Below are 20,344 nucleotides of genomic sequence, written 5' to 3'. Positions count from 1 at the left end.
GGAATTTCCCCCCAGATCCGATTGGCAGGGACCTCAAGGGTTTCACCTTCCTCTGCAGCATGTGGGTGTGGGTCGCTTGCCAGGATTACCTGGAAGTATCTGATTAACCATTTCCCTGCCATTGAGGGGGCCGCAGGCACTGGTGCCCCTTGTCACTCCTGTTTTCTGCCTGTGGCACATACTATCTAGGCACCTATGGACTGTGATCCCTTGGTCTAATTTCAGAGGGTGGGTTTAGTGTGTGGGTGTGGGGTGGTGTACGTGTGAGACGCAGGAGAGCAGACTGGAGGATCTGGTGGTCCTTTCTGGCCTTAAACCCTCACCACGAATGAATCATCATCCCCGTACTCAGATGGGGAGACTGAGGCACAGAGAGAAAAAACCTCCCTGAGATCATGCAATGAGCCGATCTCAGAGCTAGGAATAGAACTTTGGTCCTAACTGGCTTCCAGCCCTGGGCTTGTTTCCCCAGACTGTGCTGCTCTGTTATCCCTCCCATCACATTAGTAACCACCCCCCACCCCTCCAACTTTCTAGAGCTGGGCACCAGCCCCCTCCTCTGGCTTTAGCCTGTTGGCTGTGCCCCATTGCTGTCTGCTAAAGGGGCTCGGAGCGGATCAGGTGTCTGGGCTTTTATGCCCTGTAGTGGTGGGAGTCCTACAGGGGGCTGTGAGCATGCACGCGTGCACACACACACACGCACACACACGCACACACACACACACTCTCTCTCTCGGGGTTCTGCTTTCTAGCCTAGGTGGTGGGGGCCCATATGTCTGGCCCCACAGCTCCTGGGTTCTCCCCATAGTGCTCCTGTATGTGTGTGGCACTCCGACAGCTTGGTGCTGTGCGCGGGCTGGGACACTTGCAGATGTGTTATCAGGTCACAGTCTCCTCTCTCACATCCCCAGATGATCGCCAGGGGGAAGAATGCGTCCGACCTCTTCCCAGCTGTCGTCAAAAACGTGGCTTGCAAGAATATTGAGGTGAGCATCTCCTTCGGGGTCACAGCAACTTGCGAGCCAGCAGAGGGCAGCATTTGGGAGGGGCGGTACCTGCCAGGTGGTTGCTTGCAGCTTTCATGGGTCTTATCTGCCCACATATGCCAAGGCAGGAAACTGCTCCCATATGGGAGCACTCGCTCCCTGTGCTAAGTGGCAAGCTGGCTTTGAGAGGCCCCCGTAACACACAGTGGAATCCTGCTGCCCTCTGCGGCAGCGATGGCTAGGTGGGGTTGGCTGGAGGGCTATAGGGTTGTTGCACCCCGAGACTGGGCAGCAGGGTGGCCACGTGGTGAGAGATGGATGTGGGACGGCATCCCAGCCCAGGATTGCAGGAGGAGTCAGAATCCGGCCCAGACCCCACCGCAGCAAAGAGGATTCTGGAAGAAGCAGCTGTTGTGATACTCAGCTTGCTTAGCAGAACTTCCCTGTGACATCCCTCGTACCCCACTCCTCTAAGCTCACGCCCTCCTGCCTCTATCCCACACCCGATACCCTGAGCTTCTAGATGTGGGGGCAGTAACCCCTCTTCACGGGCACAGATGGCAGCCCTGCGTGGCAGTGGAGGAAGCAATGAGGGTGGGAAGCAGATGGGGTGGGGCGGGATTTTGAGCCTGGGTGACAGGGTTCGGTCTCTGCCCGCGTGTCTGGTAGGTGAAGAAGCTGGTGTATGTCTACCTGGTCCGCTACGCAGAAGAACAGCAGGACCTGGCCCTGCTCTCCATCTCCACCTTCCAGCGAGGACTAAAGGTCAGAGGTCGCAGGGGGGGACTGGAGTGTGGGCACCTCAGGGGCTGACGGTGGGCTGGAGGATGGTGTTGCCCCAAACCGAGGTGGGAGAGGACTGTCCCACCTGTTTTTCAGCAATGGCAGTAGATGGCTCTGCTAGTGCTCACTGCTGGGATCGGGGTGGTCTTGCTTGGGCTTAGGTTACAAAGCCAGGGGCAGGGAAACTCTGTGGCCGTGGGGCAGGCCCTCTGCATGGAGGGGCTTTTGTACGCCTGCACCCCCCACACCTGCATCCCCACGCACCCATGCCCAGACTGAAGGCGATCAAGAAACATTGGACATCCTGCTGTGGCCCTATAGCTATAAGCCTCCCTAGTATTGGGGGCCCTCCCCGGAGTGAGACTCGGACACACTTCTCTGGCTCCTATCGTCCAGCTGACCTGAGAGTCACCCTCTGGAATCTCCTCGGCACAGCACCCCCAGGAAGACCAGCAGGCAGCAGGGAAGTGAAGAAGGGAGCAGGCTGGGAGGCCAAATGAGGCCTCTGCTGGAAAGTTAGCAATGCCCTAACTAAGCAGCAGCGGCTGCAGCCCTGACATTTGGGGTTACCCAGTGCCCCAGGAAGCAGCTCCACACTGTCCCTAATGAGCGCCCCCCGCCCTGTTAATGGCCCATGGTGCTGCAGTCTGGACTCATCCATGCACTCCACACATACAGGCCTATGGGCTGTCAGCTCAACCTGCTGACCCCTGGGTACCCTGACCCCCGCCTGCCAACAATGGACCACAACTCCTGATGTGAGAGCTGCACTCCAACCTCTCCCAGTTGGACTGACAGAGAACAAGGGACATACTGGGGTGCTGTCTGTGAGGATCCTCCCTAGTAGGCACCCACCCATCCCACACCCATGTGTTTCCATCAGTGCCACCCCAGTACAACCTGCTGCCCCTTCACCCTTGGCACAGCCTGGCACAGGCTCTGCATGTCACTGCAGCACCACATAGTGAGCCCAGGCAGTGCCTAATCCCTACGTGCTTTGCCAAGGTTGGCCCCAGGGGGTGGCTGGCTGTGCTGGGTTCTGGTGCAATTCCTTGCCTTTCTCCCCTTCATACCTGGCAGGTCTGCTTAGAGGATTCAGGGGGCCTGGGGCAGGGCCAGGTCTTCAGTGGCAATTCAGCGGCGGGTCCCTCTTGGAGGGAAGGACCTGCCGCCGAAGACTGAAGCGGTGGCAGTAGAGCAGCCTAAGTGCCGCCGATCGCGGCTTTTTTTTTTCTTCCGCTTGCGGTGCTTGTACTCACTGGGTGGCGCTCCGAGGCTTTGGCAGCACTTCAGCGGTGGGTCCTTCACTCGCTCTGAATCTTCCACTGCACTGAAGAGTCCGCTGCCGAAACCCTGGAGCGGCTCGTGGGGCCCCTGTGGGGCCTGGGGCAGATTGCCCCACTTGCCCCCCCCCCCCCCGGGTGGCCCTGATACCAGGTACCCCTTTGGTGCCCAACTTCCAGGGGTACTGCTGTGGTGGAGGAGAGAGCACTGCCCCCACAGAACCTGTCCACATCTCCGCTTCCTCTTGGAGGTACAGATGGGTCAGAATGAAGTGATAGGCACAAGGGGAGGCTGGAACCGGATGGCCCCATGGTGGAGGGCTGGGGGCCTTTCAGGGTGTGTCTACAGTGCAGTCAAAACCTGCTGCTGGACTGTGCCAGTTGCCTCAAGCTCAGACTGGAGCCCAGGCTCAAGGACTGTGCAAGGTGGGATGGTCTCAGAGCCCGAACACCTACACCCCATAAATAGCCCCTTAGCCCAAGCCCGAGTCAGCTGGCACAGGCCCTTACAAGTCCAGTCCCTGAGAGCTGATGGTGGGTGCCAGCGCTGGCCCTGCTGTGGATGGTCTGTGCTTTTGCCCTGTGGATCCAGGGGTCCAGTGCTATCCTGGACACTAGTGGGTAGAAGAACTCAAAGGGGCCCCTGGCAGAGAGACCGCTGCACCCCAGCCAGGCCTTTCCAAGCACTTGGCAGAGCTCAGCATATGGGGTTATTGGGCTCTGAGTCAGATGTGAGGCTGTGATCTGGAGGGGGGCAGGCTGAGGCAGAGTCAAAGCAGTGGGTTGCATAGGGGGAAGTGCGCTCCCTCCTCCCCCTCCCAGCTGCTCACACCTTCCCCCAAGGGTCCTGGTATAAAGCCCTCTGTGGGTAGGGGATCCTCCTGGGACCCCTGCCTCTGAGAAGCTATGGGGAAGGCCCAGCTTCTGGCACCGGGAGACCTGGGGCTCCTGTGGGATTGGGCAGGGGTTAGAGAAAGGGGTGAGGTCGAAAGAGCCGATACCGTGTTTGTGTCCCTAGCAGCTCTGCTCTGGAGCCCTTGTGCCCCCACTGCTCAGACTGCAGCAGGGACACCTGGCCATTCATTTCTCCCCACCCCGTGGGGCCACCATAATCCTGGGGGTCTGGTTCCTGGAGGTACTGAGCACCCACAACTCCAACTAAATCCCCTCCGCGGGAGCCAGGCCTGGGATCTGAAGGGGGCACTGGCCAGAGGGATTGCAGATCTGTGTTAATGAGCGAGAGCCTCGCCTCGCAGGGAATCAATTTCCAAGTGTGCAGTGCAGTGCCAGGCGAACCTCTCTGCTTCCCTCTGGCACCCCCAGATGCTGCAAGACCCTCACCCTGCCCCAACTGAGTCAGGAAGGGCTCTCCGCTGCAAAGCCTTCCTGGAGCTGCCTCCATGTCCCCCCTACTGCAGGATCCCAACCAGCTGATCCGGGCCAGTGCCCTGCGGGTTCTCTCCAGCATCCGGGTGCCCATCATAGTGCCCATCATGATGCTGGCCATCAAGGAGGCGGCGTCAGACATGTCTCCATACGTGCGCAAGACGGCTGCTCATGCCATCCCCAAGCTGTACAGGTAACTGGGACAATGGGCTGCGTCCCCGCCCCCCTCCTGAAATACATGCTGGGCTCACTTTGCTTTGGGCCATCATTTACACTGGTGCACAGGGGGGACTCCCACTACCAAATCCCTGCAACTCACTTTTCATGGAGGAAGGCACGGGGCACAGGGTGATGGTGCCCTGGGGCCTCTTGTGACTTGGTCAGATTGCACGGAATCAGAATTCTGGAGCCCTCTGCTTTTGTGCATGGAGGAGTGTGACGTTTTGGGGATCACCCAGACCAGTATGGGGTTCTGTCACCACCTGCTTTGTGACTTTGGATGCCTTAATGCCAGGCTGCTATAGCTCAGAGCTCTGAGCCCAGTAGCCAGCCTGCCAGCAAAAGGTCTCACCCTGGCTTCCATCAGCCTACTTACTCCTGGCAGGATGACCCCAACAAGCCCTTCCGGTCCCAACTCCCTCCAGATCCATCTGCCTGAGTTCTTAATTGCCAGACACCAGGACTTTCCCCTCTGGCTCAGCACCCCTGCAGGCGTGAAACCTGCCCCTGGTTATCAGCTCACTTTGCCACACGCAGGGTGCCCACTGGAGACCTGCGTAGGGCATAGATCAACAAGAAGTTTGTTTAATAGAAAAATCATAGATTCAAAGATGGAATAATCAGGGAAGCAAACAGCCGAGTTACACACAAAATAAACATAAAGGCACGGCCCTGGCTGTACACTTCTCTAGGAACTAACTTCCCTTCTCTAATACCACTACCTATTGCCTCTGAACAGTCTCCCTGCATGCCCCCTGTCGTAGAGGGGATCCCGTGTTTCATGGACAGGACCCTGCTTAGATGCTGGCCCTTCACTTCAACCCCCTTCCCTTCTAACGGGGTTTTCTTTCTCTCAGACTATGGTCAGTCATGGTTACATAGAGAGGGGAAACTCCCTCCTGCCTTAGTGTTCCAAGACTAGGGTTTTCTTCTCAGTTTAAATGGCTTTCTATTAACTTTAAAACTGTAAAGCTGTTGTCTTTCCCTCGGCCGTAGGATGCTAGGTGCGTGGAGACACGGTGGGTGAGGCAACATCTGTTCCTGGATCAGCTGCTGCTGGGGAGAGGGACAAGCTTTCGAGCCACCCAGAACTCATCCTCAGGGCTGGTGTGGAGTTAGTTTTGTGGGAACAGCCAGCGTAGGAGGCACACCTCCCTGCCCTATTGTGTCTCTACTCTGCTGTGAGGAGGTGCTGCGGTGGCACCCCAGTTACAAGTACAGTGTTCTACACATACAACCCTGCCTACATTCATAGCCAGAGCCTGAGTAGAGATCTCCTACTGACCATCCAGGGCAGAGCATTACCAGCATTCAGAAAAGACCCTCCTTGACATATATTAATACACAAGAACTTGGTATACAACCAGCTGATTCAATTGCTTATTCTTTGGGGGGTCAGATCCCCTGTTCTCTCTTTGGGGACACAAATATGTGAGACCAGGAGCTCCTCTCCCCTGGTGCTCAATGCCATACAGAGTGATGCAGCAAGGCATCCCACTGAGCTCCCTCCGCCCCAAAAAATCCCTCACGAAATGTTCCCCCTAGCACTGTGGGCAGGAACTGCAGGCACCAGGAGGGGCTGTAGGTGAGACATTTCTCAAGGAAATGAACAGTAACTGGAAGCGAGACCAGCAGCCAAACACTTCTGTTTGTCAGGTCAAGCACTGACGGCCCAGATAATGCAGCTACAGTAACTGACAAGCCATCTGGATCCTACAGCTACATGGCTGGCATGGAAAACGTCTGAAAGAGCCACTGTGGGGCCACTGAGGGCCAAGATGTAGGGCTTTGAGCATGTGGGGATTTTGTTTAAAGTTTTACAAAACCTCCTATTTAATAGGAATGTTTGGCTGGATTTCTTAAAAAAAAAAAAAAAAATTTCAAGGCGATCAGGTTTGTGCTATTTCTTGGTTTTTGGCTTGGATCTAAACCCTAAAGATACATTCTGATTCAACCACAGACTCTGGGCTCCGTGCAGGGTGAGATTCTCTGGCTCCTGTGATGCAGGAGCTTGGCCAAGCTGATCCTAATGCAGTCTGGCCTTCCAATCCATGGATCTAGAAACTTTGCAGGCTTGTGCTGGCGTATGCAAACCTGGTGAGGGGGGATGAAACTAGTAAGAAACTAGCTACGGTCTGTTTTCGTTGCTCCAGTGGAGAGTAAAACGGTGGAAGCAAATAAATGGGCGGAATAAGAGTGAAAAGTCTATTTGATTTTTTTTTTAATTGTGTTTGTTTTAGCCACTGAGACAATGCGTGTGATATAGACCGGGAATCCTTGGGCTGAATTCTGGGTGTGCTTGCCTCCTTATTCATGGTGTAACAGCCCAGAATTTAGCTGTTGGATTTTGTTTACTGGACAGTTTCTTGTCAAAGCCCAGCACTCCGGCCTGCCACAGGCTACTGAGTCCTTCAAAGTCCATAGAATGAATGGACCCAGAAAGCATGTGTGGCCTTGCAGCATGGATCAATACAGGCCGTAATGAACCAAAGGTGGGTGGGACACCGTACAATAGGATAGGCTGCTGCAGAAAGGTGACAGAGTGTCTGGCGCTCTCCTGAACTCCAGGCAAGAAGGTGCATGTGGGTCAGAGGAATGGAAGGTATAAAGCAGGAGGCTAGGACAATAAAGCACAACCTACCTTGGACTTGACCCAGAATGACCATACAGTTCACTGAACCCGGTGTGACTACCACTGAGTGATTATGTGCCTGCATCTTCCGTGTTAAATATTTAACCTTTAGTTATTGTTAGAAGGAACCGAGCCGCATTAGCTAAGAACATAAGAACGGCCATACTGGGTCAGACCAAAGGTCCAGTATCCTATCTTCCAACAGTGGCCAATGCCAGGTGCCCCAGAGGCAGTGGTGAAAGTAACTTAAAGGACTTACCAGTACACCGGAATGCTGAGCTGGGGGTGGGGCCTCAACTGCAAGGGTGTGGCCTCAATTGGAAGGGGTGGGGCCTTTAAATCTGGCTGCAATTTAAAGGGCCAGGACAGTAGTGGCTGCCAGAGCCCCAGGCCCTTTAAATCGCCACCCGAGTCCCTCTACCAGAGCCCTGGGGTAGAGGCAGCAGGGCTTCGGCGATGATTTAAAAGGCCAGGGACTCCCAGATGTCGCTGTCACAGTGGTGCCCCTGGTCCTTTAAATTGCCACCCAGGCCCCAGGGCTCCTGGCCGCATCTGCTACCCAGGGGCTCCAGCAGCAGGGCTCTGGACTTGCCGGGAGCCCCAGGCCCTTTAAATCACTGGTCTGGGGAAGCCGGTACACCGGAGCAGACCAGACTGGCTTACTTTCACCTCTGCCCAGAGGGAATGAACAGAACGGATAATCATCAAGTGATCCATCCCCTGTTGCCCATTCCCGGCTTCTGGCGAACAGAGGCTAAAGACACCATCCCTGCCCATCCTGGCTAATAGCCACTGATGGACATATCCTCCATTCATTTATCTAGGTCTTTTTGGAATCCTGTTAGTGTCTTGGCATTCACAACATCCTGCTGCCTATTAAATTCATTTGGTAACTCTTAGTTCTTATGTTATGAGAAGGGGTAAATAACACTTTCTTATTTACTTCTTCCACACCAGTCATGATTTTATAGATCTCTATCGTATCCCCCATTAGTCATCTCTTTTCCAAGCTGAAAATTCCCAGTCTTATTAATCTCTCCTCATACAGAAGCTGTTCCATTGCCCTTTTCTCAACCTTTTCCAGTTCCGATATATCTTTTTTGAGATGGGGCCACCACATCTGCACACAGTATTCAAGATGTGGGCGTACCATGGATTTATATATAGGCAATATGGTATTTTCTGTCTTCTTATCTATTCCTTTCTTACTGATTACCAACATTCTGTTTGCTTTTTTGATTGCTGCTGCACATGGAGTGGATGTTTTCAGCTGACACCTAGAGGAGGGAGAAATGAGACCAGCAGTCAAATGCTTCATAAGGACCCCTCTCTAATTGAGATCCGACTGTTTGCTCTGCAGGGAAACTCAAAATCTATCCATTTACTCCTTCTGTGAGAGGGCATGGAATTGGGACTGCTCAGCTATGGATCATTGGCCCAATACTGCTAACAACCGATGGAGATTCTCCTTAGCTCATAGGCTAGGAGCAGGGGGATCTGGGGCCTCATTGTGCTGTTGCAGAGTTGCAAAGATCTATGAGGTACAGCATAGCAGATCCTGCCTCATTCTCTTCCAACACACCACAATCCTGCCTGCTTCATTTGTCTCTCCTTTCACTCAGGGGGGCGGGGGATAGGGCTGTCCCAGTACCTCTTCCCTCTCCCTGCTGGTAGCATCACCCACTGCTGACTGTCCCTTGCAGCTTGGATTCGGATCAGAAGGACCAACTGATCGAAGTGATTGAGAAGTTGCTGGCGGATAAGACCACGGTGAGTGGGGGTAGTATCCCGGGGGAGCCACATTAACCCTGTGGTGTGGGGGCAGCAGGGCACTGTATTATTAAATGATCCCCTTCCCAAATTTCAGGCAAAGGCCCATCAAATGTACAACTCCAGGGCTCCCAGGAAGATAACCTGGGAACTGGATTCTTAAAGGGACAGCATCCTGCCACCCTTGGATGGGTGGTGCTATTAAACTATAACCATCACTGACCCTGCTTTCCTGTTGGCTGATTCCAGTCTCCTACCCATGTGCCCTATCGGCAGGGCCTTCAGAGCAGAGTTCTGATAGAAACCCTGCCCTGGGGCTGTCCCCCCATGTCAGGACTGAGAAGGATCCCTCCCCAGAGCTGCCTGGGGAAAGACCCAGAAACAGCGCCAGCCGGTGGGAAGTGTGAGTAGCGCCTCCCAGTGCAGATAACGTCGCTCTTCCTCCCGCCTTGCTCACTGCCGTACTGCTCTCTCCCCTCTGTCTCTCTCCCCTCTGTTCCAGCTGGTGGCAGGCAGCGTGGTGATGGCCTTTGAGGAGGTTTGCCCCGAGCGCATTGACCTGATCCACAAGAACTACCGGAAACTGTGCAACCTGCTGATTGACGTGGAGGAGTGGGGCCAGGTGGTGATCATCAATATGCTGACCCGTTACGCACGCACCCAGTTCCTCAGCCCCAACCAGAACGTGAGTCAGACTAGGGCAGGGGATGCGTGACCCCAGTGAGGCAGGGAGGGGAGTTCATATCGGAACAGAGTGCAGAGAGGAAAGAGACAGACTTAGGGTCCTATGTTGGCTCTGTTCTTGCAGTAGGCCTCCCAGTCCTGACACATGTGGCTGCACTGCCCCTCTCAGAGCCGTGAGACCTGAAGCAGCGATGCTCAGTTTGAGGTGACTGGGCAGCATCTGGCTCAGGGTGCCCATGGGTCCCTACAGCTGTGACTCCTTGGTGGTGCGCCACACGGTGCTATCGTGTGGTGGCAACGCAGCATCCCCACCTTAGTTTGGACTAGAAACAAGGCACACTCTGGAGCATGTGAGCTAGGGAGGGACTCCTGCATCCCATGGATACTGTACACAGAGACAGTGTTTTTCCAAAGCTCCATTCTAGTTCAGCCACGAGCTCTGCAGAATCCCCGGGTGTAGGTCTCCAGCCTGTGCTATGTAGGAAGTCAGCCTGGGTAATCACTGCTCCCCTCTGGACCTGTGTCCCCTCTAAATCAAGAAACGATCCCTGTGAAGCTGTCCTGGGTCTCGCACAGGCTGCCCCTCATCCCCCGCCCCTTGTCCTCACCAGTGCAGGGACCCCTCGAGGTATTGTTGCTGCTCTGGGGTTGTCGGGGAGGCCCGTCCGAGCAGCTGCCAGTGGGGCCTGAGAGGAAAAGTCTGACTTGTATCAGCTTCTAGTTAGTGTCTCTGGAGTGGGTTTACTGGACTTGGAGCTCTGCCTGGCTGAGGGGGCTGCTGAGGGGAAGTTAGTGCTGCATCCCTCCACACACACACACTGTGCCTGGCAGGAGTCTCTGCTGGAGGAGAACCCAGAGAAAGCCTTCTACGGCTCCGATGAGGAGGACTCCAAGGATGACAAGCCAGATGCAGCCTCTCTGGTGAAGCGCAAGCCCTATGTGATGGACCCTGACCATCGGCTGCTGCTGCGCAACACGAAGCCCCTGCTGCAGAGCCGCAATGCTGCGGTGAGTTACGTGATCCCGCGCCTTGCCCTGCACCCCCACCACAGAGGCAGAACCCCACAGTGAGCTACATGCCCCCCCTTGCCCTGCCCCCACACCACAGAGCCGCAACACCGCAGTGAGCCCCACACCCTCCCACCTCGCCCTGCCCCCCCTACAGAGCCAGAACCCTGCAGTGAGCTACATGCCCCCCCTCGCCCTGCCCCCCACCACAGAGCCACAACGCCCCGGTGAGCCCCACGCCCTCCCAACTCACCCTGCCCTCACCACCACAGAGCCACAATGGCACAGTGAGCCCCACACCCTCCCACCTCACCCTGCCCCCCCACCACAGAGTTAGAACCCCACAGTGAGGTACATGCCCCCCTCACCCTGCCCCCACCACAGAGCCAGAACCCTGCAGTGAACTACATGCCCCCCCTCACCCTGCCCCTCACCACAGAGCCACAACGCCCTGGTGAGCCCCACACCCTCCCACCTCGCCCTGCATCCCCACCACAGAGCCACAACGGTGCGGTGAGCCCTACGCCCTCCCGCCTTGCCCTGCTCCCCCACCATAGAACCACAATGCCGCGGTGAGCCTCACACCCTCCCACCTCGCCACCACGGAGCCACAACACCGCGGTGAGCCCCACACCCTCCCGCCTCGCCCTGCCCCCACCCCTCCACTGCAGAGTCACAATGCTGCAGTGAGCCCTCCCCAGAACTGCAATGTCATGGTAAGTCCCCTGTCTCCCCTTCACTGTCCCCCCACAGAGCTGCAACACCACGCTACGTGCCCCTTCGCCCTGCACCCTCCTCTGAGCCACAATGTCGCAGTGAGCCCATGCCCCCCCCCACGCCTTGTCCTGCCCCCTCGACAGAGCTGCAACACCACGGTGAGCCCCCAGCGCCCCTACCTTGCCCTGCCCCCCCCCCCACTGCAAAGCCCCAACCCTGTGGTGAGCTCCATGCCTCTCTGCTTCGTCCTGCCCCCCTGAGCCACAATGCAGCAGTGAGTCTCTCGCCCTTCCCCACACAAGAGCCGCAACACCGTGGTGAGCCCCCCACATTCCCCAGCCGAGCTGCGATGCCGCAGTGAGTCCCTCCACTGCCCTGTGTCCACGGTCCCGTCGGTATGTCACTTCTCTTTGTGCCTGAGAAGTGACAGGTGGGTTTTCTGGCACATGGGGGCTCCCCAAGGAAGGAGAGACAATGCACTGTCCTGCAGAAGCGTGTGCCCGGTGACTCGCTCTGCATCTGAATGGGGATGCGTAGGCCCCAAGCTCAGCAAGCCCCCTGCCCTGACACTGCTGGAGATCTGGACACTCTGCCCAGGAAATCATTGACAGGGGTCTTGCTGGGAGCGGCGCTCTCCCACTGGCTGCTGCCCCAGAGAAACTCGACACGTGGAGGGGCAGTACACAGAAAATAGGACACCCATCTCTGCAGTCAAGTGCTTTAGACCCAGCAAAGGCAGCACTCAGCCTGCAGTGGCTGGCCTATTGCTCAGCGCCCTTCCATGACCTCTTGTCTCTCTCCTCCCCCACCCCCACAGGTGGTGATGGCCGTAGCTCAGCTGTACTTCCACCTGGCACCCAAGGCCGAGGTTGGGGTCATTGCCAAGGCGCTGGTGCGTCTTCTGAGGAGCCACAGGTCTGCAACCACCACAACTTCTTCTCCTCTTTTCTCCCTTTCCTCCTCCTGTCTTCTGCTCACCCCCTCTCCCTACACCCCACTTTCTTTCTCTCCAGCAACCACCTGAACTTCCTTCCATGACTTCTTCCAAAGAGGCTGAAGTCTGTGTGTCACAGGCTGTCAGGGCTCAGGCCCTGCACAGAGCTGCAGAGCTCTTCTGCTGACTCACCCTGGCAGCCTGACCAGTGGGTCCTATTGGCCCCATCTCAGGATTATGAAAGTTTCTGAGATGGAACCATCTCAGGTCAGAATCTGATGCTGGGGCTTGTTATTTCAGTGGGGAGGGAGTAAATTTGGCCCAGATTGGGTCAAGTGGAGGGATTGTGTAAGAGCAGCCTGTTGCATGGATTTTCCTTGCTGCCTCGCTTCTACGGGGCCAGCTGATGAATCTCTCTCCTGGCAGCGAGGTGCAGTGGGTGGTGCTGCAGAACGTGGCCACGATGTCCATTAAGCGGCGGGTGAGTCCTGGTTCCTTGCATTTGAGAAATGGCCCTTCTTTTCTCTAGAGGCTGGGACTGCAGCATGGGGGGTTTGGGGCTGAGCTCCCCCAAGCCTGAGGCTTGGGTCTGACCCATTCCTGGGCTGTGTGCAAGGGCTCTGGGGTGTCAGATCAGACCAGTCCCCCACCTCCTGCCATGGGGGACAGCCCAGCAGCCTGTCTGAGCCAGGAGCCTGTCTCCAATAGGGGCCAGTGCTAGATGCTGCAAATAAATCCCCCATCGTGCACTTGGTCCATTGCCTTCTCCCCAGACTGACCCCCAGCTGGCATCCAGCAGGGTAACTGGGCTGCTGCTAAAGCTGCTTTGTCTGTGCAGGGGATGTTCGAGCCATATCTGAAGAGCTTCTACATCAGATCCACAGATCCCACCCAGATTAAGATCCTCAAGGTGAGTCAAATGCACAGGATGACCTGATGCATGTTCATAGCGAGGCATCCCCTACACGGTCCCTGGACATAGCCTTGGCACCAAGCTACCCAACTCCCCTGCCATAGGCGATCTTTCCCCACCATCTCTGGGAGCTTGTAGGCACTGCCTTCCCTTCTAAACACCATCTGATCATCTGGACCCCATGGGGAACTCCATGCAGCCATGTGACACCTTCTCCTCGAGCCCGGACATGCACAGTCTGCTGCATCCAGAGTCTGGCTCCTCTCACTCTCCCCAAAGGCAGGATCCTTGGAGGTACCTCTGTCTCTGGGCACATGGGGAGGTAAATCTTTCCATCTCTCTCTCACACACATGCTCTTGTGTTGCTCTCTCTCCCTCCTCTCCAGCTGGAAGTTCTCACCAACCTCGCTAATGAAACCAATATCTCCACCATCCTGCGAGAGTTCCAGGTACTCAGGGCTGGGGGCTGGTGGGTGGAGCCGAGTTGGGGAAGCATGTGGCAGAGCTGGAAGCATTTCAGGGGTGATGCTGTCAGCATGGGGGTAAAAGAGAGGGGCTTTGGGTGCAGAGTGCACTCACCTCAATTGCCTCTGTCACCCCCACCAGCCATGATCAAGGGAAGAACCATTCACAGCCTGGGAGGAGCTACCAGCTGTGGCAAATGACCTTACTGGTGCCCACCAGAGAGAAGACAGACTGGGACTTCTCCTCTCTTCTTCTTCTTCTGAGCTCACAGCTGGTGTTCAGCAGACTCACTCTCACAATCTCATCTCTACCTGCCATTGGCAGCCATCCCCGCTGCCAGAGCTGGGAAGAAAATGGGAGTTTGGGTGGGGGAAAGAAATGGAAAAAGGAATATTTCAATTTGGGAATGCTGCCGTGGTGCCTCATGGGAGTTGTAGTTCAGCTGTTTCATGCTCCCATTCTCCTCCATGGGCTGGACTCCCTGGTAAGACGACATCTCCCAGGATGCACCCCAATGGTGGGAGTTCCTGCATGCATCATGGGAGATGGCTGTAGAGCGTGGCGTTACAGTTCCGAAGAGGCTCCATGACAGCTTAGTGGAATTCAAATACTTTGGTTTTCAGCTGTTTGGTTATTCAATGAAAAAAATCTGCATTTTCCATGGAAAGTAGAGACAGTTTTGATGGAAAATTTGTGGCCAGCTGTACATGGTCCTGGAGCCGGCTGGCTTTGTGGGGCTTGGTGGTGGCTGTTTCATAGTTAAACACCAAGGTGTTGGGTGCAGGTTTCTGGGGGCCCAACCCACCCAACTTTATTAGCAAAGCCCCTTTTTGTTTTTACCCTGGCCTTGGCCCACCCCCTGCTCCTCACTGGGTTTGGGGAGTGGGCATGGAGCTGCAGCCCTGGGGGAAGCAGCCAGGTTGTTCTGCGATTAGTGTGGGGGAAATCTTGTGTATTCGGTCTCATGTAAACTCCTTGGGGCAGGGACTAAGGTGTCTGTACATGCCCACACAGTGGGCCCGATCCTCATCGGGGCCTCTATGTGCTACTGGAGTATAAGTAAATGACTAAATCTGCTGGATGGATTTCCCTAAAACGGGGGGAAATGAGAAACATCCAGCCCTACCAGGGCCTGTTCCCAGACATGGGGACTAGGGGAGAACCGGGGTTTACAGACAGCCTTGTGACTTTCGCTACGGCAGCTGCTAGGAGCCCGGAGCTAGTGCAGCCTCTGGGAGCCACCTTGCATGTAGTCTGAGCCCACGCGATCAGCTCTCAGACAGGGCTGGCTGCTGAGGCATGATGTCCTGACTCCCAATGCATGCCAGGAAAGCTGCCATGCCTCTTCTTGTCCTGCAGACCTACATCCGGAGCATGGACAAGGACTTTGTAGCTGCCACCATCCAGGCCATCGGGCGCTGTGCCACGAACATCGGGAAGGTCCGAGACACCTGCCTGAATGGCCTTGTGCAGCTTCTCTCCAACAGGGATGGTGAGAGCCTGCGGTCCGGGGCAGGGAGGGGCGAGGGGGAGCTGTCCAGGGGCTGTCTATGGGAGATAGTGCTTTTCAGAGCTTACAGTGGAAGATCAAGCAATGAGTGATGGCCACCAGCCTGAAACGAGCTCTGGCTGGGTTTGAGGAGGCCACGGGCTGGAAGGAGCTGGTGGAAGGGGTGCCCTGCGCTGGGACGTTCTTCTGGGAATTAAATTTCTGGTTGAGCAAATTCCCACAGCTGCGTGTTGTCGGCATCACAGCGTTCGATAGCACACCCCTGGCTGAGGCCCCTCATGCACTGAGATCCTGTACAGCCCCAGCAGGGTGGGGAGAGGAACTGTTCACCCCAGAGCTGGCTGTGGCCGAGTCCTGGCAGTGCAGGGGACAGAAACATCTCTGCACTCATTGGTGGCTGGGGATCTCTGTTGCCCCCAGAGCTAGTGGTGGCTGAGTCCGTGGTCGTCATTAAGAAGCTGCTGCAGATGCAGCCCTCTCAACACAGCGAGATCATCAAGCACATGGCCAAGCTCACCGACAACATCCAGGTATGTCTGGGCTTGGGGGGGCCCAGCTGTTCCCACTGCCAGAGGGGCTGGGGGCTCCAGCTGTATGGGGGCAAGTGTGAAGTGGGCTGTGCCCACAGGAAGGAGTAGGGGTTAGTTCAAGGGGATCCTTGGTGTCCTGAGCTGCCCTTCCTGTGGAAGTGCTGCTGCCTGTTGCCCCCTTTCTCCCCTTTCCGAGCCCCTACTCCAAGGGGTGCTGCACTCAGTGTCTGGTCCCCTGCTTCTGCAAAGCCCTGAGTTTGAATTCCCTGTGCCACCAGGGCTGGGACTTCTCTACCAGCACTTGCCCCACGGGGCCTTCTGGAGTCAGCTGGAAGGGACCAGCCCAGCGAGAGGGACCGGCCATGCTTTTCAAACTGCCAGTGCAGCTGCAGCAGGACCCGCTTGCTCCCTGGTTTGGCTGCTGCAGCGGGTGGGCATTGCCAGGCTCCCAGCTGTGTGTGTCCTGGAAGGGGCAGCACTGTGCAGGCCTGGTGCTGTGGTTCCCAAGATGGACACAGGCAGGCACCCACCTAGGACGTGACCTCAGGGGACATCCCTGGAATGGAGTGGGGCCATCTTGTCCTCCCAGACCTCTTTGCCCTCTCCCCCCTCCCCAGGGTCTCTGTGCTTGGGTCCCAGAATTCCCTGTGTTGGGTGCCCCAGTGCAAAGGATCCTGGGATGTACTTGGTAATGCAGCAGCTGGGCCCTGACTGGGAGAAGGAACTGGTTGGGTTGGTGGGACTGGGGAGCAGCGGGTGCATTGAACAGGACCAGCAAATCCTGACCTACGGAGTCCGCAGCATAGTGTCTGCAGGCTGTAGGCAGGTCTCCCATGGACTGAACTGCACTCGCTCCAGCTCTGGATGACGCTCCTGGCCCCAGCCCCTCCCTCTGGAGCTTGCCCTGCGAGGGATTTTGGCAGAGCTGGGGTGCTGCCATGTACCTGTCTGCAGGTGCCCATGGCCCGGGCCAGCATCCTCTGGCTGATTGGCGAGTACTGCGAGCACGTGCCCAAGATTGCACCCGATGTGCTGCGCAAGATGTCCAAGTCCTTCACTGGCGAGGAGGACATCGTCAAGCTGCAGGTTATCAACCTGGCAGCCAAGCTCTACCTGACCAACTCCAAGCAGGTGAGCACCTACTGGCTGGGCAGCAGCATCTGCAGCGTCCCAGACCGGCTCCGAGACCTTGCTCTCGCCACGCGTCTGGCTCTGCCCTGGCAGGCTCCGTGCAAAGCAGGCATTGCATAAGCAATTAGTGCAGGGGTGGCTGAGCCTGTGCCCCCTGCGCAGGCTTCCCCTGATGGCTGCCAGGAAACTGCGACCATTGCAGCTGTGCCTGACTCCACCCCACAGTGCAGGGCCGCCTAGCTGGCCAGTCCCCATGGTGACAGTGCTGGGCACTCTGGGATGGGATGCAGCTGTCTCTGAATATGCTGGTCCCCTACCGGGCAGTGGGGTGCTGTGTGAGGGCCAGGACACTTCCATCTGAAACATCCTGGCCAGCCAGCCAAGCCTGCAATCCGTGGGCCCAATCCTGTAAGTAGCTCTGTCCCTTCCACTCCCTGGGCCTCTGTTTCCCCATCTGTGTGGTGGGGAGGGGTTCTGCTCAGCACGATAGCCCTGTAAAGTCCCAGGGAAGATGCTGAGCTGTCAAACATCACCATAGAGCAAGCTGCTGACCCAGTATGTGCTGAACCTGGCCAAGTACGACCAGAACTACGACATCCGGGACCGGGCCCGCTTTATCCGCCAGCTCATCGTGCCCACCGAGAAGAGCGGGGCCCTTAACAAGTATGCCAAGAAGCTCTTCCTGGCGCAGAAGCCCGCCCCCATCCTGGAGTCTTCCTTCAAAGGTACGGCAAGGTGCACGGGACCCAGGGGTCTCTGTCTGGCTGTGAGAGGGGAGCCCGTTCCTCCCAGTAAGGGCTGGGTGATGTGGAACATGGGCTGTGAGGCTGGAAGCCGCTAGGGTGGGGAGTGGGGCCAGGAGGGCTGCACTCTGAATTCTCCCCTCCTGCTGCAGATCGGGACCATTTCCAGCTCGGCTCACTCTCACACCTCCTCAACGCCAAGGCAGTGGGCTACCAGGAGCTCCCCGACTGGCCGGATGAGGCCCCCGACCCATCCGTGCGCAATGTGGAGGTACCATGCTAGCCGGGCTCTGGGGATGGGCCTCATGTTGTGCTCCATTTGTGTGATCCCGGGGAATGGTGCTCACTGCACTACCCACAGCCTTGGTGTCAGGGGACCCTGGGCTCTGGTGCCAAGCTCCTGGCAGCTGCTGAACCTCCCAGGTGTCCAGAGAAGTGGGTGGTTCCTGTCCTGATGCTTAAGGCAGGAGGAATGGGGCGCGGAGTGGAGGGGCTGGGGCAGACGCCCTACAGAGTAGCTCTGCTCCTATGACAGCAATCTCCCTCGTTTGCAGGAAGAAACCATCTTCCTCATTGAAAGCCACATCGGGTTGCTGGGAGAGCTCAGAGAGGTGGCTCGTGTGTGTTTGTTGGGGTGCCTTTCCCCTCTCCCTTGGCTTTTAACTTCCAGTGCTTGGGAATTGTGTGTGTGTGTGCGCATGTGTTGGCTTTTTTCTATAACACACGTAAAGGATCTGACATCTCAGCAGAAAGTAAAGGACAGACCCACATCCCCACGCTCTGCACAGATGTGTGTGTAAATTAAACTCCTTTTAATCTCCCAGGGCTAAACTTGAGCCAGGCTGAGTGTGCATTGCACATGCACAAGCACACACCTGTTCGGTAGCATAGCCCCCAGCCAGAGCCCTGCCATGCTGTCGATTGATCTGCCCCTAGCCCTTGCTGCTGAGTGATCCACCCGTCATGGAGAAGGCTGGTGAGCATTATGCCATGAGGGTGATGAGAAGAGAGATAGGTGCATGGTCCATGCATCGCTGTGTGGTTCCCATACGCCATCCAGGACAGAGCCTCCATGGTACTGACCCTGGGACCATTTCCTGGGAATCAGCCTCTCCATCACTGCAGAATCCCATTGGAAGGGCCTGGCCTCTGTGATCTCCACTCCTTGGACCAGCTCTGTGCTGTGGGAGGTTCACTAGGGATTGGCATGGCTGGCATGCACCTCACCTCCTTTTCTGCTCCTGCGCAGGTTCCAGAATGGACCAAGTGCACCAGCCGGGAGAAGAGGAAAGAGAAGGTGGAGAAGCCATTCTATTCGGATTCAGAGGGAGAGTCTGGGCCCACGGAATCAGCAGACAGCGGTGCGGGACCTGGCCGTCTCTGTGCCGGGCAGCAGGGTGGCACTGCCCAGCCCTGGCAGTCCTTCCATGGCTGGAGAGCAGCAGGCTCCTGCGTTACCTTCCTGTGTAGTGCTGAGCACTGGCGCCTGCTGCATGGAGATAGCAATGCCATCCGCTCCCATCTGCTGGTGATGTTCCCGATGGGTGGGGGGATAAGTTGTATCTGAGGGGCAAAGGGCCAGCCCTTCCAAAGCTTCTCTGCTGGCCCTGGCTGGGCTGCCAGCAGCCTAACTACAAAGGGCTGTGAGCTCTTGGTTAGTGCCCAGATGACAGGGGGCTACAGAGCCCTTCCCACTTAATGCCAAGGAGCATTCAGGGTCCTCAGATTGGACTGACCCTTGCTCAGGAGCCCTTCCTCCCTGGAAAAGGCCCAGGGCACAACGTGTTGTCTGAAGGGCCCATCCAGCCCTGCCTCCTGGCTATTTGTGGGGAGTGGGCACAGCCAGCGTCGCCCATGTGGGACAGGGCGCATCTGTGTGCACGTATGGGAATGATGTGATGACTTCCTTCCTTCCTCCTCCCCAGCACACCAGCTGGGGAACCCCTGGCCCAGCGACCATGGCAGGGCAAGGCTCCTGGGGGGAAGGATCAAGTGCAAGGGATGGCAGTATGGCGTGGCAGCCGGGGGGGGGCAGGGGCATGAGGGGGCTGGGCAGGCCAACCTTGCAGATGGTGCCTGGCAAGGGCTGCCAACACTGAGATTTTCTCTCTCTCTCTCTTTCCCAGACCCGGAATCTGTCAGTGAGTCGGAGAGCGAGAGCAGCAGCAGCAGCAGCGAGAGTGGCTCTGACTCGGGAAGCCGGGGCGAGGAGAGTGGAGACCAGTCAGAGGAGGAGGAGGAGGAGAAGAAGAAGAAGAAGAAGGGAAAGGAAGGGCCCCGGAAAGTCTGCCCAGAGAGCGCTGGGAGGTATCACAGGCACTGGCGGGGAGAGGGGGCAGGAAGTGCCACCAGCTGGGAACTGAGGAACACCTCCAGGGATATGGGGGGACTACAGCCCATCTCACCATGTCTGTTTCTCATGCCTTTAACACCCAGCATCTTTGCCTGTGCCCCCTCCTTTCACTGACATCAGCCGGGTGCCAGGCAAAGATCCCAGGCTGACAGGCTGGGCCCAGCTGCTCCAGTGCCAGCAGGGGAACATGCAGGAGTGTTGGTGGGGGGGATGTCAGTTGCTCAGCCAGCAGGGGACAGCACAGGAGTGCTGGCGATGGGGTGGCTGGGGAGGGTGTCAGCCACCCAGGGTGTGTCA

At 57.0% G+C, this 20,344-nt stretch overlaps 1 protein-coding gene across 4 annotated transcripts in view; it reads left to right on the top strand.

Moving 5' to 3' along the window:
- AP3B2 (adaptor related protein complex 3 subunit beta 2) overlaps positions 1-20,344 on the top strand; it is a 70,333-nt gene that overhangs the window by 34,493 nt on the left and 15,496 nt on the right. The window contains exons 3-20 of one of the 4 annotated variants that reach the window (XM_075069460.1): positions 912-986; positions 1,656-1,751; positions 4,471-4,631; positions 8,993-9,059; positions 9,562-9,744; positions 10,575-10,751; positions 12,286-12,383; positions 12,829-12,883; positions 13,241-13,312; positions 13,702-13,764; positions 15,140-15,272; positions 15,711-15,820; positions 16,775-16,951; positions 17,490-17,676; positions 17,847-17,965; positions 18,249-18,305; positions 18,944-19,055; positions 19,821-19,978. In XM_075069460.1, the coding sequence (XP_074925561.1) occupies positions 912-986; positions 1,656-1,751; positions 4,471-4,631; positions 8,993-9,059; positions 9,562-9,744; positions 10,575-10,751; positions 12,286-12,383; positions 12,829-12,883; positions 13,241-13,312; positions 13,702-13,764; positions 15,140-15,272; positions 15,711-15,820; positions 16,775-16,951; positions 17,490-17,676; positions 17,847-17,965; positions 18,249-18,305; positions 18,944-19,055; positions 19,821-19,978 (2,100 nt within the window). Of the gene's footprint in view, positions 1-911; positions 987-1,655; positions 1,752-4,470; positions 4,632-8,992; positions 9,060-9,561; positions 9,745-10,574; positions 10,752-12,285; positions 12,384-12,828; positions 12,884-13,240; positions 13,313-13,701; positions 13,765-15,139; positions 15,273-15,710; positions 15,821-16,774; positions 16,952-17,489; positions 17,677-17,846; positions 17,966-18,248; positions 18,306-18,943; positions 19,056-19,820; positions 20,002-20,344 lie in introns of those variants that run through there. The other 3 variants (XM_075069461.1, XM_075069458.1, XM_075069459.1) reach the window with 3 other exon arrangements.

Source organism: Chelonoidis abingdonii, chromosome 9, assembly GCF_003597395.2.
Source record: "Chelonoidis abingdonii isolate Lonesome George chromosome 9, CheloAbing_2.0, whole genome shotgun sequence".
NCBI classification, from domain to species: domain Eukaryota; kingdom Metazoa; phylum Chordata; order Testudines; family Testudinidae; genus Chelonoidis; species Chelonoidis abingdonii.
Note: the sequence above shows the minus strand (reverse complement) of the source record. Positions and strands in the feature narration are given on the sequence as shown.